The following is a 15,024-nucleotide window of genomic DNA, read 5'->3' on the forward strand; positions in this document are numbered from 1 at the left end:
TTGACGGGACATACTGAAAGATCTCAATAAATTGCTTGATTTTGTTTTTGCATCATAAATCTTAATAGCAAATCTGATTAGAACGAGTTAAAACAAATCTAACTACCTTTCTAATATTTTTGTATTATAATTTATTTTCATATATTATACAATTTATTATACAATTTATATATTATAATATATATATATAAAAGACCTCTATCACTGGCTTGCTCTATTCTTTTTCTATTCTATCCTATCTGTTTTTTGTTTATTTTATTATTTAAAAGCCCTTGCTACGTGTACTGTGTTTAAGCTTACTGAGACTTGTTATAGCACTTATATATCATTGCTCTTTTTGTTGTTTTTGATTTCTTCCATTGTCCTCATTTGTAAGTCGCTTTGGATAAAAGCGTCTGCTAAATGGCTAAATGTAAATGATTAAGGTTAATACATAAGTACAATTAAATGTAGATAGGTCTTATTTATATATTTATTTTATATCATCTTGTATCAAATATTTATGACAAGATGCTTTGACTTTTAAATTGACACATTACCCGAATGTTTTCCTCAGTCCTTTTCACATGTGAAGTGTTAATTTAGTTTCTGACCCTGATTGCACACATACATCGAGCTGTTTATCAGACGTCTGCATTAACATCTACAAAATGTATTTTTTAGAGTGTTTACTCATCTGCAATACATGTATAGGACACATACGTCTGCAAGATGTCTGTTTGCTTCATCTGGAAAGCATCTGCTGTGTACAAACATCTGATAGACGTCTAAGATGTCAGTTTCATATACATTATAAATCATAAACATCTTAAAAGACATTTTTGAAATGTCTGTTTGGCATCTGATAGGAAACGTCCTATAGACGTATTGCAGATGAGCAAACACTTTAAAAATACATCTTGCAGATGTAAATTCAGATGTCAAATAGACATCTCAGTGATGTACGTGCTGTCAGGGTTAGGTTTGCTCACTCAGTAATAAACTAAAAAATAACTGTGACTATGGTATGCTTAAGAAAAACCATGATTAATTTTATAGGCCATTCTTGTTGAATTAATCTTTAGAAATAGCACAGACTTTTATTATGATATTGTTGGAGTTAAGTAAACTTTGCAACCCACTTCAAACTATTTGAGCCCATATGTACATATCATATTTTCTTTATATTTAACACATTTAATGCCTATACTGCTGTTTCTCTGAAAAAAAAGGTAACAGCTCCCACTCCATCAAGTGTAACATTAGTGTCTGTAAGTTGTGAAGTTCTCTTTTAAATGTTGTTCTGTTCCTCCATTTCCATCTCTGAAGGTTTTGCGGAAATTACTTGAACCTTGAACTACATAAAGAAGAATGACACACATTGAGTAAGAGCCCATTACAAGCGGTAAATTTTATTATGGATAACAGCACATAAAGCACATCTAAAATCGATGTGTCCAATGCACTTTTAATAAAGGTAATATTAAAGGTACAGTTTCTAAGTACAATATAACAACATTCATATTAGAATGAAAAGTATTTAAAAGACAACATTAAATTTCTTATTTTTCTTTACAGCGGTATTTACAAAATGAATCAAAATACTTATTTTCATATTTAAGAATCAGACAAACAGAAGGAGCAAAACCACTATTGAGAGAAGAGACTATCTCCTAAAGAGAGTTCCAAAGAGCTGAATAAAAAGGTACATGATCAACTGTCCCCCATTTTAAGATCAGTAGCAAACATGTGACGTAAAAATATGTGACAACCGCAAACCATTCTCTGCTTTTCCACCCCCGCAGGTAAGCAGAAGCAAAATCCAACCCGTCTTACCCCAGCCCTTATGCCCTCCCCTTCAGCTCAACAAGAAATAGAAGTGTAGTATGCATCATTTTACATACACATATGAACACTTAAAATACATTGCATTAGTCATTTTGTTTCATAATCGACAACTTAAAACCTAATTGGCAGGAAACAACAGGGAGAACACAGAGTGGATTGTCTATTGTCCGCCAGTTTGTCTCTTTAAATATCCAAATGGGGTTCGTGTTCAGCATCCAACTGACTGGATGCAATGTCCCATAACCAACGTAAAATTGTTCGGATGAAAAGAAGAAGTAGCATCTGAGAATCTCATAAAATACATCAGAAAGACATCACAGAGACAAGAAAATGCATGGCTATAAACAAACATGAAATGCCTCATTTACATACAAAAAGACGGCCGAAAAGTCAGTAACACAAGACAGAATTCACCTACGTGTGCAAACACAGTCATTTGAGTACGTGGAAACAAAACAGACGAATACAGTTTCTGCATCCTGTACCACTGAGAGGCACTCAGTGTAGTTTGCTATGTATTATTGCAAATAGATTCTGCCTTGCTACAAAGATTAAAATAGGAAGTTTCGCACAAAACTTCTTACAACCACCTTTGTCCTCTACAATTTATAACACTTAACCATTGTGTGTGTATGTAAATGTAAGTGATTGGATTTAGGATAGAAAGAAGAAGAAAAAAAAGCATGTTTTAAAAAAAAAAAAAAAATTAAAAAAAATTGAGGGAGCTAATAAGCGGCAGACAATCCGGTACTTTAAAGTGTGTTTAAAGTCCTTGCAACAGAAGATAAGAACTGGATTAGAAACTCCTCCAGCTAGAGTTTCGGAACAATCAAAAAAGAAACAATACTGCTTCTTTGTTTTCCATTTTTTTTAAGCATGAACAATCATCTTCGTAGCGAAAAATTCAAAATTGCGACGTTTAATAAAGATGTACTTAGCTGATACTTGCTAATAATCTTAAAAGTGGGAAGGAAACAAGCCATGCCCCAAGACTAGCACACTGATACAGGTACTTGCTGGGTATTCGAAAGTAAATTTACCACTATCATTATCTTTATCGTTATCGTTTATTATCATTATTATTATTATTATTTATCAAGTCCTAATATCAATAATGCATCAATACTCAGTGAAATTAATTGACTAAAAGGGTGGCCTAGTCTATGAATCCATAATTTTTTTCACAAAAGTAACTTACCTAGCACCACATGTCAGAATAACACAAAAAGTAATGTCCGCACACCCTACCGCTAACCGAACTAAGTCTAAAAGAGAGAAGTATACTCAAAACAGAGATATTGTACAGCATGATGTGTCTGATAAAACAGTTAAATATTTGCACTGAGCGGGTCTTAATAGCAGTATTTTCTTCTTACCTATACAGACAGAAGTTACAAAGTTACTTTTATACATGTGATCGATAGAACATTAAATATTGTGAATTAAAAGCCGAAAGGAGGACAGGGAAACATACTGTAGCTGTACAGTTTACAGGCCATTTGACGTTCGTAGTTCTCCACCTGGGAAAAGAACTAGTCAATATACAAATAAAATAAACAAACAAAAAAAGACAATCAGAGAGTGAAAAAAAACCCAAAGCGAAAAAAATTAAACGTGATAAATAAGAAAATGTATTAACATGCAGATGTTCAAAGCCTATGCACAAAATGAATCATAATATACCATTTATTATTGCTTGACATTTGATTATGGCTAAAGACTTTTCTTTTCGTCAATTATCTATACATAGTTCACTTATAATAACGCGTCAGCTGTGCTTTTGGAAAGAAAAGGCTTGAAGAAAATGATTGACGTAAATTTTAGTAACACTTCAACCTTCAGCTCGAATGCTGTCGCGAGCATGACATGTTCAATCCGTCGATCAGAATTGAGAAATATCGGTAAATGTGCCTTTCGTTCAAACGTGAGTGCATAGGCCTTGTTGTGTTTGTATAACTCTAATTGAAATTAACGTTGAGGTGCAGTGTGTCATGCTTGTACAGCCTCGTCAAGTGATTTAAGCTCAGTGCTACGTAAAACATTACATCCTGGATAAAAATAAAGAAAAAAAAAAAAACGTACGTTCTTATAATTCATCATCTCACCCTGCTGCGTCTGATCTTTTAAAGCCTTGTCTGGGGGTTTTACCTTAAGCAAACATTACAAATAGCACAAACACACACATTTCTGCTTGTACACGCTCTCGCATCCACATTCGGACGTATATTGCTTCTCACATAGATAGACAAGGGAAACCACAGTTGAAAAATAATTTACAAGGGAAAACATATGGATCAACCATCGATAAGAGAAACTGAGAACTTTTCTCTTCACACATCTAAATAACACAGATCAGATGTGTTTAAGTACCTTTGCTTGTATTAGAAAAAATAAAGTTCTATCCCATAGCATATTGCTTTAAAAGTCTAATACAAACTACACTGACAAAATACAACATGCAAAAAGTGGTAAAACACGACTTTACTACAGCTTTTATGGTGTTAGAACTGACTTAAGGATCATTGGACAGGAAACAGAAAAGCCTGTTCATCAAGGGGACTCCACAGCAGTGGTTACCCTGTAGAAACCCGTATTTGTCACGTACGACAATTCGCCCGCGTGTGTACGTCTGAAGGTGGAGGAAATCATGAAGAGGTATTTGGCACATAGACTCAAACAATTATGAGTGACGATTAGAACAAATCCCCATCCAGAAAAAAACAAAGCTGGAAATTAGCATAGCACGCTTGAGGTTGATATCTTGCTTTGTTGGATTTGCGGGAATTAGATCTTGGAGCTCACTGGGTGATTTGATAAAGCCAGTGGACTACTCTCTTCTATTAATTTGATAGCAATTATGCTGGTGAATAACATGGAAGGACATGAGGCCGTAAATTGCAAAAGATGAAAAATACAAGACCACTGAACGGTAACAGATGAGTGTTTGTTCCCATTTGTACTCTAACATAATTTTCAGGTTGTTTTGGGTTCAGTTCTGTTTCTAGTGAGCTGCCTTCCTGTCTGCCTGTCTACATAGGCAACATCCTCCAAAACAGAACCTTCTAAGTGGCTGATTTGGATAAATATATATAGACACCAACTCTGTATGTAACACAGATAGCTCTCCTTATGTGCAACACATGGGTTGTCTCTGCTTGCAATTGATTCCAATGGAGTTTAATGTTAGCATGTTGCTATGCTAAAAGCACAATAATTCGCCTATAAATTTTGGGCAAATATGACCTTTTTTAATAAGATTTAACTATTATTTATCAATTCTTTTCACTATTGAATGATATATATTCATGTCTATGACTCCTACACCACGCTGATAAATGTTTTTTCAGATATTGTCGCAGTACATTCTGGGATTGCCTTACAATTTGGCCAAAATGGAGTACTTTTACTTTCCACCCCTTTGAGACACATTTTGTACCAGAAGCTCAGCTAAAATGCTGTCTAGGTAGGCAGACGACTAGGTTTTGGAACTTATCTCATTACCCCTGATCAATTATTATTCAATATTACTCTCCCTGTGCCTTGTAGTGCACAAACTGCTGATTTACTGTGTAAATAACTAAACATGAACTTGGATTGTCAATCACAGATTAGATGATAAGCATGACTTCTTGGGGATGCATTGCACAGACTATTATTTTGTCAATAGTAATGCAATATATTTTATTAATACGTTGTTATTTTTATCTGGACTCAAAACATCCCATCGAGATCAAATAATTGAGCTTTAGATGCAACATCGAGCTGACTAACGAGTTTAAGGTAGCGTCTTAAATTAGACAGACTCTTCCCTGAGGAAAATACTTTGTGTCATGGGGAAAACTAATTACATGAAGCTACCAAGATCTACTCAGAGTTTCTCAAAATGTAAGTTAGCAGGTCGTAGAAGTGATCGGTGAAGTTTTGTTTCTGGATTATATTGGGATTTTCTAAACGCCACAACATAGTTTTACTGGAATGTTACAATACAACACATTTTTTCAGACTCAAAAAAGCAGGAAAGACCATTATGGCACATTCAAGAGACGTACGAACACGCGCAACACAAAACAGTTAGGTATTTCAAAAAATAGCACTATTACTACCATTGTCTTGTTCTTTGAAAAAGACAAAATAATAATAATAATAAAAACACAGATTCTAATTATTGCAGGATTAAGTGCTAAATCATCCGTCGCTCTTTCCCTTTTTCTTTCATAGGCTTCATAAGCACTGTATAATGTTACAAAAATAGAGGATTTCATCCAGACAAGGCTTTGAATATTTCTTTTTTTTCCACTCTTACGTTCCTGACGAGCATTGCTGCTGGGCAAAGACCCTAACAAGAGCCAGTTTTAGAAAGATCAACCATTCTTAAACCAGATCTGACTCTTTCACGCAGTCATGTGACACGCCACCGCTAGGTGGAACCATTTAACAGCATGTGACGTGTGTGGAAAAAGGGTCCAATTGCATTCAACAGCTCTTTCTCAATGGAACGTTTTTCAAGAGGGAAACAACAAGAACTGCATGTTTTACCATATTTCCAATTTAAAGGTGGCGGACAATGAGTGTTTGCTACAAACCCCCAACCCCCACCCAAGATCACTCGATCTGCCTTTACCCAGCACCAACCTCCGCCTCGCGCAAATAAATACACAAACACGCACGCAAACACGCACCCTCCCTCAGCAGCGTTAGGGTTTCCAGCAATCGTTCTCCATAACCGTGGTATTTATACATGCAACACATCACTAGGTAAATATACAAGTCTTAAATTAAAGAAAGGTGCAAATAAAAGTGCCTTATCAATTTTTCACAATTAAGAATAGTCTAGCTACTAATATCATACATGTTATTTAAAATAGATTCTATAAACATTTTTTTTCCTGTATAGTTGTACTTATGACCGTATACCCTGTAACACGTTAGAAAACAGGTGGAATGGACCCTTGCATTGCATCGATGTTGGTGGTCGGACCGTTACATTACATTAACACCATTCCAAAGAGGGACTTAATAGCAGATGGCCTTAAACGATATCACTAAGCAACTATGGTAGATGGAGTCTCTGATGGCTAAAAGCAATCGCGACTAGAATTACCAGAATTCTACGGGGTTTTTTTTCGAGATTGTCCGTAGAAAGGTGATGTTTTGTGTTGACTCTACATCACACTCCTCCATATCTCTCTTTCTCTCTCAATTCATATTCTTCTTTATTCTGTGCTGGTTTGACATCTTAAAAAAAGAAAGAAAGAAAAAAAACAGTGCACGGGGAGGAAGGAGCTATCCACGTATTTTTCAAGGTAGACTTTTTTTGGTGCTACAACAACTGCTGGAACAGTTCGTATAATCGACTTTTTGATCGCAACTTTTTATTTCATGTTCTTGGCTTGAAAAGGACTTCTGTGTTGCTGTCCCGGTAAAAAGTTGAAAACGCTGTATTCCAGGCCACTGCTCTCTGGGAATCGTTTTTCCATTTTGGAAACGATTTATGCTGATTGTGACAAATCGCCATGGGACTGTTCTCGAAAATGAATGCGTGGACTCTTCACGTTCAGCCAGAGAGAGAAAGAGAGCGAGGGAGCGTTCGGGAAAAACAAGTGTCTTCATCTTCTTATCCTCTCCCCTGGGCTCAGAATCCCACCTGTGTCAGTAAAAGGAGAGAACAAACCCCAAAAATAAAGCACTGGAGTCAAACCCAGTCTACTACCTCCTCCCCCACGAAAAAAGAAAAAGAAAAAAATCACAAAGAAAAAAGGGGAAAAGTGTGTGTGTGCATTGTGTCGTCCGTCCAGGTGTGTGTATGTGCAGGGCACTGCTAAAGTGTCTCAGATTTATGCATGACATTCCCCACGGTGTAAATTCCCCCGGGCGGGGTGGGCACGGGGAAGCGCTACCCGTCAACAGGCATGGTCTGCTCAAAGTCTGATCCAAACAACTCCTTGTACAAGGGGGGAAAGTGAGCTCGAACAATGTCTGGGTATATTGCTTTGAACGCCGTTAGCTTTTCCGTATGCCGGCTGCACAGGGCTCGCAGCGTGGAGACTTTGCATATCAACTGCAGAAAGAGAGAGAGTGATTTTAATTTGGTGGAAAGGACCCTGTGGTTCAGGGTCAAAAGGCAGCCCTCTAATCTGCAGACACAACACAGATGGTCCCAGGTTTTTCACATGACATTAGCTAATCTTTCAGCTGCCAGACCAAATAAAACTTTGTGGATGAAGTCATAGATGAAATTCTAATTGATTCAATTTACTTTCTTAATAAATATCCCTGGCCCTGTAATGCAAAAGTTTTAAACAGGGGGTCTTCAGAGAATTTACAAGAAAGAAAGAAATATTTGCTTTTTTTCTTCCCAAAATGTATTTTCACAACTGTCAAATTTAACACAATATTATTTAACACACTTAACAAATTCAATATTATGATTATTTCATTTTGCTTTCTAATGACCAGTTTAAAATGATATAATTATGTGTGATTACTGTTAACTGAAACTATGAAAAAAAGCATTTGAAAAATAAAAATGCTGACTTGGCAAGTAACTGAAATAAGTAATAAAAAGAAATTGAATATTAAACTAAATATAAGAAATAAAATAAAACTAATAAAAATGAAAAAGGCACAACAAAATTACTAAAACTAAAATTAAAAAGAAAACAGGTAATATAAAAACAAATGCAATTTCTAAAGATCAATAAATTCTATATTGGTATTTAAATAATGTTAAAGTAACACAGGTTTAATTATTCATCATTTATTCTATTTTTACCAGAAAGAAATAAAAACAAATCTGTTTATTCATTTATTTATTGTTTGGATTTAAACATCTAATTTAACTGTAATACTGGGGAGAAAAATAATTTTTTAAAATTAATATTTTCAAGACAATGGCAAAATGGTAAAATGGCAACATCAAAGACGGTCTTTTAATTTAGAAAATATTTTATATTTGTAATATTTTACACAGTTATTCAAATAAAACAATATAGAATTTCAGAGGATTACATAAAAGTATATAATATATAAGAATATATATATATATATATACACAATACATAGGATTACAGATACATCTAATGACCATCCTGTTCCTTATATGGGTCATTACCTTTGTCAGTATGCCGTCCTCTCTGTGGTTCTTCTGTAGAACATGTTGGAGGGCCAGCTGGATCTTCTGCTGGAGTTTCTCCACCTTCACCTTCTCCTGGAGCCAGGATCGATCTAAACGCACACAGGGATCTTATCTCTTAACATACACAATCTGAGCTGTCCCAACACCATTTCTCCTTTAGTCTCAAATAGTTTCGAAGGTAAACAAGGGATTGTGGGTAATTTATGGGTACGGGCTCACCTGCAGACATCAACACGAAGGCGGAGAACAGGGCGATCTCGTCTTCAGAGAGGTGCATAGAACACAAGTTTTTCCCAAACTCGAAGACAGAGCTGATCAAGTCGTCGCAACCTGTCACAGTGGAGACAGAGAGAAAGAAAAAGTCAGTAAAAAATAAAAAATACAGGCGAGTGAGACGGAGCAGTAGACAGCATTGGGTAGACACTTGATCTTTTTGCATGAGATGACAGGGAAAACAATACAATCCTTCAGCATTACAGAATGATTTTTCCCGCCACATTTTCCCCCCTCCAGGCTAATCACGCTTTGGCGAATGAGAGGGTTTACGTAACCATGACTGGGGTCACTAACAAAGCCGAATAAAACCCATGACTCAAAGCTCATGCAAACACTGGGAGACAGTCTGCAGCAGCCCTTCTCAAACCTTCCAATCAATCATAGCTTGAAAACTTGAAAAACTGTGACATTGTTGGTCTTAAATGCACAAATCTATATTAGACTTGTAAATAAATCAGATACTAAAAATTATGCATTAAAATGACAAATAATTTTAATAAAATATTCAAAGTTGTTGTTCACACATTTCCATATTATTTTGTGGAAGAATCACACTACAGCTAAAACACACAAACACCACAGTAGTAATATTTAGAAAGGATTGCACTGTATTTGCATGAATTAATATACACATGCTGCATTATGTTTCAAACACATCAATAATAAATATAGTTTCGATGAGTTTCCTGTTCAGAATCACATGTCACCTTTTATATCGATTGCAACTTGAAAACACAGTGCATATTAAGTAATAATGTGAGTTTTAGATGCACAAATCTATATCAAACTCATAAATAAATCAGATATTGGAAATTAAACATTGCAAAATGCTAAATTATTGAAATGAAATGTCCAGAGTGTGTTGAGTACCACCTGGGGGCACTACGCCACAGTTTCAGTTTTCATAGCTACTGGTTTAGGCTTGGCGAACACATGAAGGCTTGTTAAAAAATAGCATATAAGATAGAAATAAGATATAAAGCTAAGATATATCTCCATGTGAGACATGACTGAATGTTGTCTTGGAGGCTGTGAGGCATATTTGTGTTTGTTTTGGCATTTGGACAACTTTCAGCCCCAAAAGGTTTCCAATGTGAGTGCATAATGACAGAGAAGAGATTTCACTAATGTCACGGCATTCAAACTGTTTGTGTAAAATTTGCTTACTCTAGAAAATTTCTACGCCCAGACTACGGCTGCGTGGATGGCGGCTTTGATAAAACACTTGTGGTAGAGACACTCAATCTTGCTTATGGAGTTCAAGACGCCTACCATACGCAGCAGCTAACGCAATCCTGAGCAGGTTTAACTCCAGGTGTGGCGGATATGAGAAGCTAGTGCTGACCTGGTGGGCTTTATTTGCTTGCGTACACACAGCATCCAAAATTAACACTCAAGTGCCAAATGCGAGTATAATTGCAATTTTATTTAATAATAATAAATTCATATTAACTTTTTGTATTTACAATATTTATTGAAATGTTAATTAGTTAAGTGTATAATTACTTATATATGAATAATTATCATCATGTTTTCTTAAATAATATCGTTTTATTTTATATTATATATTTATTTTATTTGTCGCTGCATACAGGTAGGTGTGTGTGCAAAACTATTTTGACGTTTCTTGCAGTTAGGTAAAATAGTTTGGGTTCTGCCTGCATTTGAATGCTGTTGCCATGTGTGAAATGAAGCCTTGGTTGACTGTTAGAACAAAAAATAAGCAACACACTCACATATAATATTCCAAACACAGATTTCGTAAATCCAATCAGGTTTCGTAACTCACCTAATGATTTAAAGACATCAGGCCCTGCATACTTTCCATCAAAATACACTGTGTTGTTCTGAGGGTCGAAGGCACGGCACATTCTGACGAACACCACCTCCAAGGAGCCTATGCATAGGCGAAACAGAAACAAAATATGATTTTATATAAGCAAAAACGGGTATGCTGAAAAATATTTGAAGGGAAATGCTTCTATCTGGATTCTTCACAGTTTGTACATGATGCATTCTCAGCACTGCCACAAGGGGTGCAATAGCAAGAATTCGTGTAAACAGTCTTCTTCTACTATACATTTTCTCATTCAGGTTGATTACTGTGATTTTATGAGAATCTTGTTTTTTGTGTATTTGCCTGAAGAATGTTTCTGGTCATAAGCAGTTTTTATATCAACCAATACATGACAGAAATATGTGAAAGCAAATGCCTTTGACTGAAAGCTTATGAAAAGTTTTTACATATTGCATTCTCAGCATTGCCACTAGAGGTGATATAATGAGAATGAGCATTAATACTCTACTCCTACAATTCGTTCGTTCAAAGTACTGTAATGGCGGAGCAACAATCTTGCTCAGTAAGTTTGCTGAAATTAGCTAAGCTATCAACATTTATAGTTAGCTTTCTGAATGAAAACACATAGTTTAATGGCACAGACATTCGATGCTAGGTTTGTCATGTAAGGTTAGTATTTTCATACTTGCTAGTAAATTGTTTCAGGCCATAAGCAGTGCGTTTATATCATAACAAGATTAGCTAAAAACGAACTAATTGCTTCTAACTGCATTTTTTCTTTAGTTTATATATGTTACATTATAGTGAGAATAAGCATAAGGTTAGTATTTGCGTGCTTGCTTAAAGTTTGTTTCTGGCCATAAGCAGTGTGTTCATATCGTAACAGAGCAATATAATAAAACAGCTTTATTAAGTCACCAATCAGCTGTTGTTTGTGAGCAGCGCTCTGTGTGTGTGTGTGTCTCAGGTGGAGTGTGTTGCTGTTATTGTTGTGAGTAGAAGCAGTAATTCTACAGCGGAGTGCTTTGGTGAGCACAGGCTTAGAGGATAAAAGCCACGTAATAGAAGCCATTACTGAGCTTTAGAAAGATGGCGGTGGTTTAAAATGTCATGTCAGGAGAGAGCGCTCACTCAGTATTTTGTTAATAATTTTGGTCGGGCCAGGAACAAACAGAAACACTGAAAGCTGTTGGGATCATGACAGGGATGGGATGTGAGTGTGATGGAGCACTTTGGTCCATTATTTTGTGAGGAGATAGTGTGCAGTGGTGGATATCATCTCAATAGTGCCTTATTTTTCAAAGAGCTGACAGATTGTCCCGATACAGTTTTTCTGTATACACAAGAGATACTCAGCTGAAGCACTGCACCTCCTGCTGTGTGACATGTGGCTATGTTAGGAATTGAATACTTGCATATCACTTCCTGTGCAGTATACTATTTTAAGCAGTATGTAAAAAAATTGTCTGGTGTATGCAACAATAAATATAATAAGAGTAGTATTCTGAATTGTTGAAATGTTAAAATTCCTTAATATTTTTCAGGAAGAAATTTTAAATTTTTTTCTTCAGTTCATTCATCACACCAAAAAAAGGGAGATGAAGCTGAACGCATTGGATTGTGGTACAGTATTCCACATAGCATGCTCTAGTCGTATACTATTCTACAAAAATTATATATTTTTTAATCCCTTGGTGAAACAAGGGCTTCCATGGAATACTGGAAATTTTGGCAAATTCATACTGTGCACATTAAACTGCTAGAAGTATGCTATTCAAAATGTAGCCACAGGCAAGGAATTATTGGTGTTTACGCCCTGTAAGCTAAGCCGGGATCAGATGATGGTGATGTGAACACACACTTTACCTGCTTTGAGAAGCACTATCTGATCATTCTGACAGAGCTCCATGAAGCCATCGATGCGCTTGGCAAACTCCACCACATACTGGATGGCCTCTGTGATTTTAATGGCACACAACTGCCACATGACTTCCCTGGGCTGAAGGGAAACAAATGACATAACTAGTTTCAACGAGCAGCCATATTTTTTTTTTACTAGCAGTTAAATAATTTTTTTCCCCCTTAAGCACACTAAGGATTTGATACTGTACATTTAACGCCTTCTAAAACATTTATGATTGGCGAACATCCACAAACTTATTATAAGAATATATAACAAAAGCATATTTTAAGAAAACAAAGTACTCTAAAGTAGCCACTTAAATGGCTGTTCATCTTACTAATGCAACCAGTCAGAACATTTTCGATCCCCATAACATCACCTCATCAGTGGCCCTGAAAGTTAAGACTTTATATTGCAAACATCCCTGCCCAAAGCCTCTGAACAACCATATGTGGCTCATGAAGAACATGTGTGTTTACCTTGCTCTGGTAGCTCTCCACCTCCTCCTGAAGGAACGCCTGCCAGGTCATCTGCTGAAGTTCTTCTCTCAGGTACTGACACGTCTCCATGTGGGACTTGGAAATGTTCTGGGCCAGATGTTCTGAAACACAATGCAAAATACCTTCAAAAAAACCTCTGTCGCGCCTGAATGCACATAAAGTACAGACATATTGAGCTGTACTATATATGTGTATATATAGATGTATGTGTGTGTGTGTGTGTGTATGTATGTATGTATGCATGTATTTATATACATGTGGTACAAGATGCCATTTGTTTCCCATTAGTCTTACAAAAAGGTTCTTCCTACTGGCGGATTCATTTATGCTTACAGATATGCTTAGGGAAAAGATCTTTCAAAAGATGCAGTGTTTTATTTGTGTCTCCAATCAAAGAGCTGCACTGTAGCGGTTTGTGATTTTAAGTCGATTTAGAAGCTTGTTGACTGTCTGTGTTTCTGTACAAGAGGAAAATAGGGAAGTACTTTAAGTATAAAAGCGAGGAGTGCGTGTAAATTCATGGTAACAAATGTATAAAAATTCAATCATGTTGAAAACACATCTGTTAAAAGGAGTCCCAGAGCAGGAGGGGAAGCTAAAAAAAATATTTCCCTTGGTGCATGCCCTGCTGGATCCTGATTGGCCCTAATTAATGGAAACTAATTAGAAAAAAAAGAGGTTCTGTTAATGAGTCTTTGAGATGAGTCTCCAACCTAATGCTATTTTAAGACACCTTTAACGACGTTTGCCCCATGGTTGGGTTCTTCCCCCTAGTACCATCTCCTACCCATCCAGAATTCTTACTTACCCAACTCGGCCATGGAAACGGTGGGGGATGTCTCCCCATTTGTGAAGGAACAGTAGGGGAAGAAGCCCGAGCCTGGTGTGAAGTCACAAATGGGTTCTGGCTTGATGCCGTTGATGTCCAGGCCGGACTGGTCGGGAGAGGGTTGGATGTCCAGGTAAAAGCTGCTGACACCCGAGTCAGGCTTAGTGCCATCGGGCGTGTGTCCGTTCATGTAGCCGCTCAGATCATCATGGAGCTCGGTCAGGCCATTGGTGGAGAGGCCGTAGGTTGGGGTGAGGGGCTCTGCCTCACCAGGCTGTTGCTGGTGGTCCCGCTGTTGCTGCTGGAGCCGGTGTTTCTGCACTTCCGCATAGAGGCTGTCCCGCTGTTTTTTAGACATCCGGCCAAACTTCACCGCTGTAAGGAGCAAAGATGGTGCATTAATAACAGAAATCACTCACAAATTGTGAACGCTTCGCTAAATATAATCAAATGCATTCAGAAAAAGTCTTACAAGGCTGGCTGACCAACCCTTTCATATGAAAAACATAACTATTTTATGAAGTGGCAAAGTCGTATGAATTAATATTGAAATTTAAGTTTGTTTTTTAAGAAAAGGAGTAAGCATGAAAGTCCTCCCCTAAAACTTACCATCAGTGGGGCATAAGCAGATGTATTACAGAAAATGTAAAAATGACACATGCAAAAAGTCATGCAAACTAGTCATCAGTTCATCAAAATGTACAATAGTTACGAATTACCTTGAGAGTACACTGGGTTGACTTGTTTCTCTGACTT

The 15,024-nt window shown here is 36.7% G+C and overlaps 1 protein-coding gene across 2 annotated transcripts in view; it reads right to left on the reverse strand.

The window, feature by feature from the left end:
• Positions 1 to 2,734: 2,734 nt before the first annotated feature.
• The window catches only part of LOC132133109 (nuclear receptor ROR-alpha A), a 282,503-nt gene continuing 270,213 nt past the window's right edge, over positions 2,735 to 15,024 (reverse strand). For both annotated transcript variants that reach the window (XM_059545830.1, XM_059545831.1), the window contains 7 exons: positions 14,248 to 14,643; positions 13,419 to 13,540; positions 12,903 to 13,035; positions 11,028 to 11,135; positions 9,182 to 9,292; positions 8,939 to 9,051; positions 2,735 to 7,885 (listed from right to left, as the gene is read on the reverse strand). In XM_059545830.1, the coding sequence (XP_059401813.1) occupies positions 7,721 to 7,885; positions 8,939 to 9,051; positions 9,182 to 9,292; positions 11,028 to 11,135; positions 12,903 to 13,035; positions 13,419 to 13,540; positions 14,248 to 14,643 (1,148 nt within the window). In that variant the 3' untranslated portion in view covers positions 2,735 to 7,720. The remainder of the gene's footprint in view (positions 7,886 to 8,938; positions 9,052 to 9,181; positions 9,293 to 11,027; positions 11,136 to 12,902; positions 13,036 to 13,418; positions 13,541 to 14,247; positions 14,644 to 15,024) is intronic.

Source organism: Carassius carassius, chromosome 50 (assembly GCF_963082965.1).
Source record: "Carassius carassius chromosome 50, fCarCar2.1, whole genome shotgun sequence".
Taxonomy (NCBI): Eukaryota; Metazoa; Chordata; class Actinopteri; order Cypriniformes; family Cyprinidae; genus Carassius; species Carassius carassius.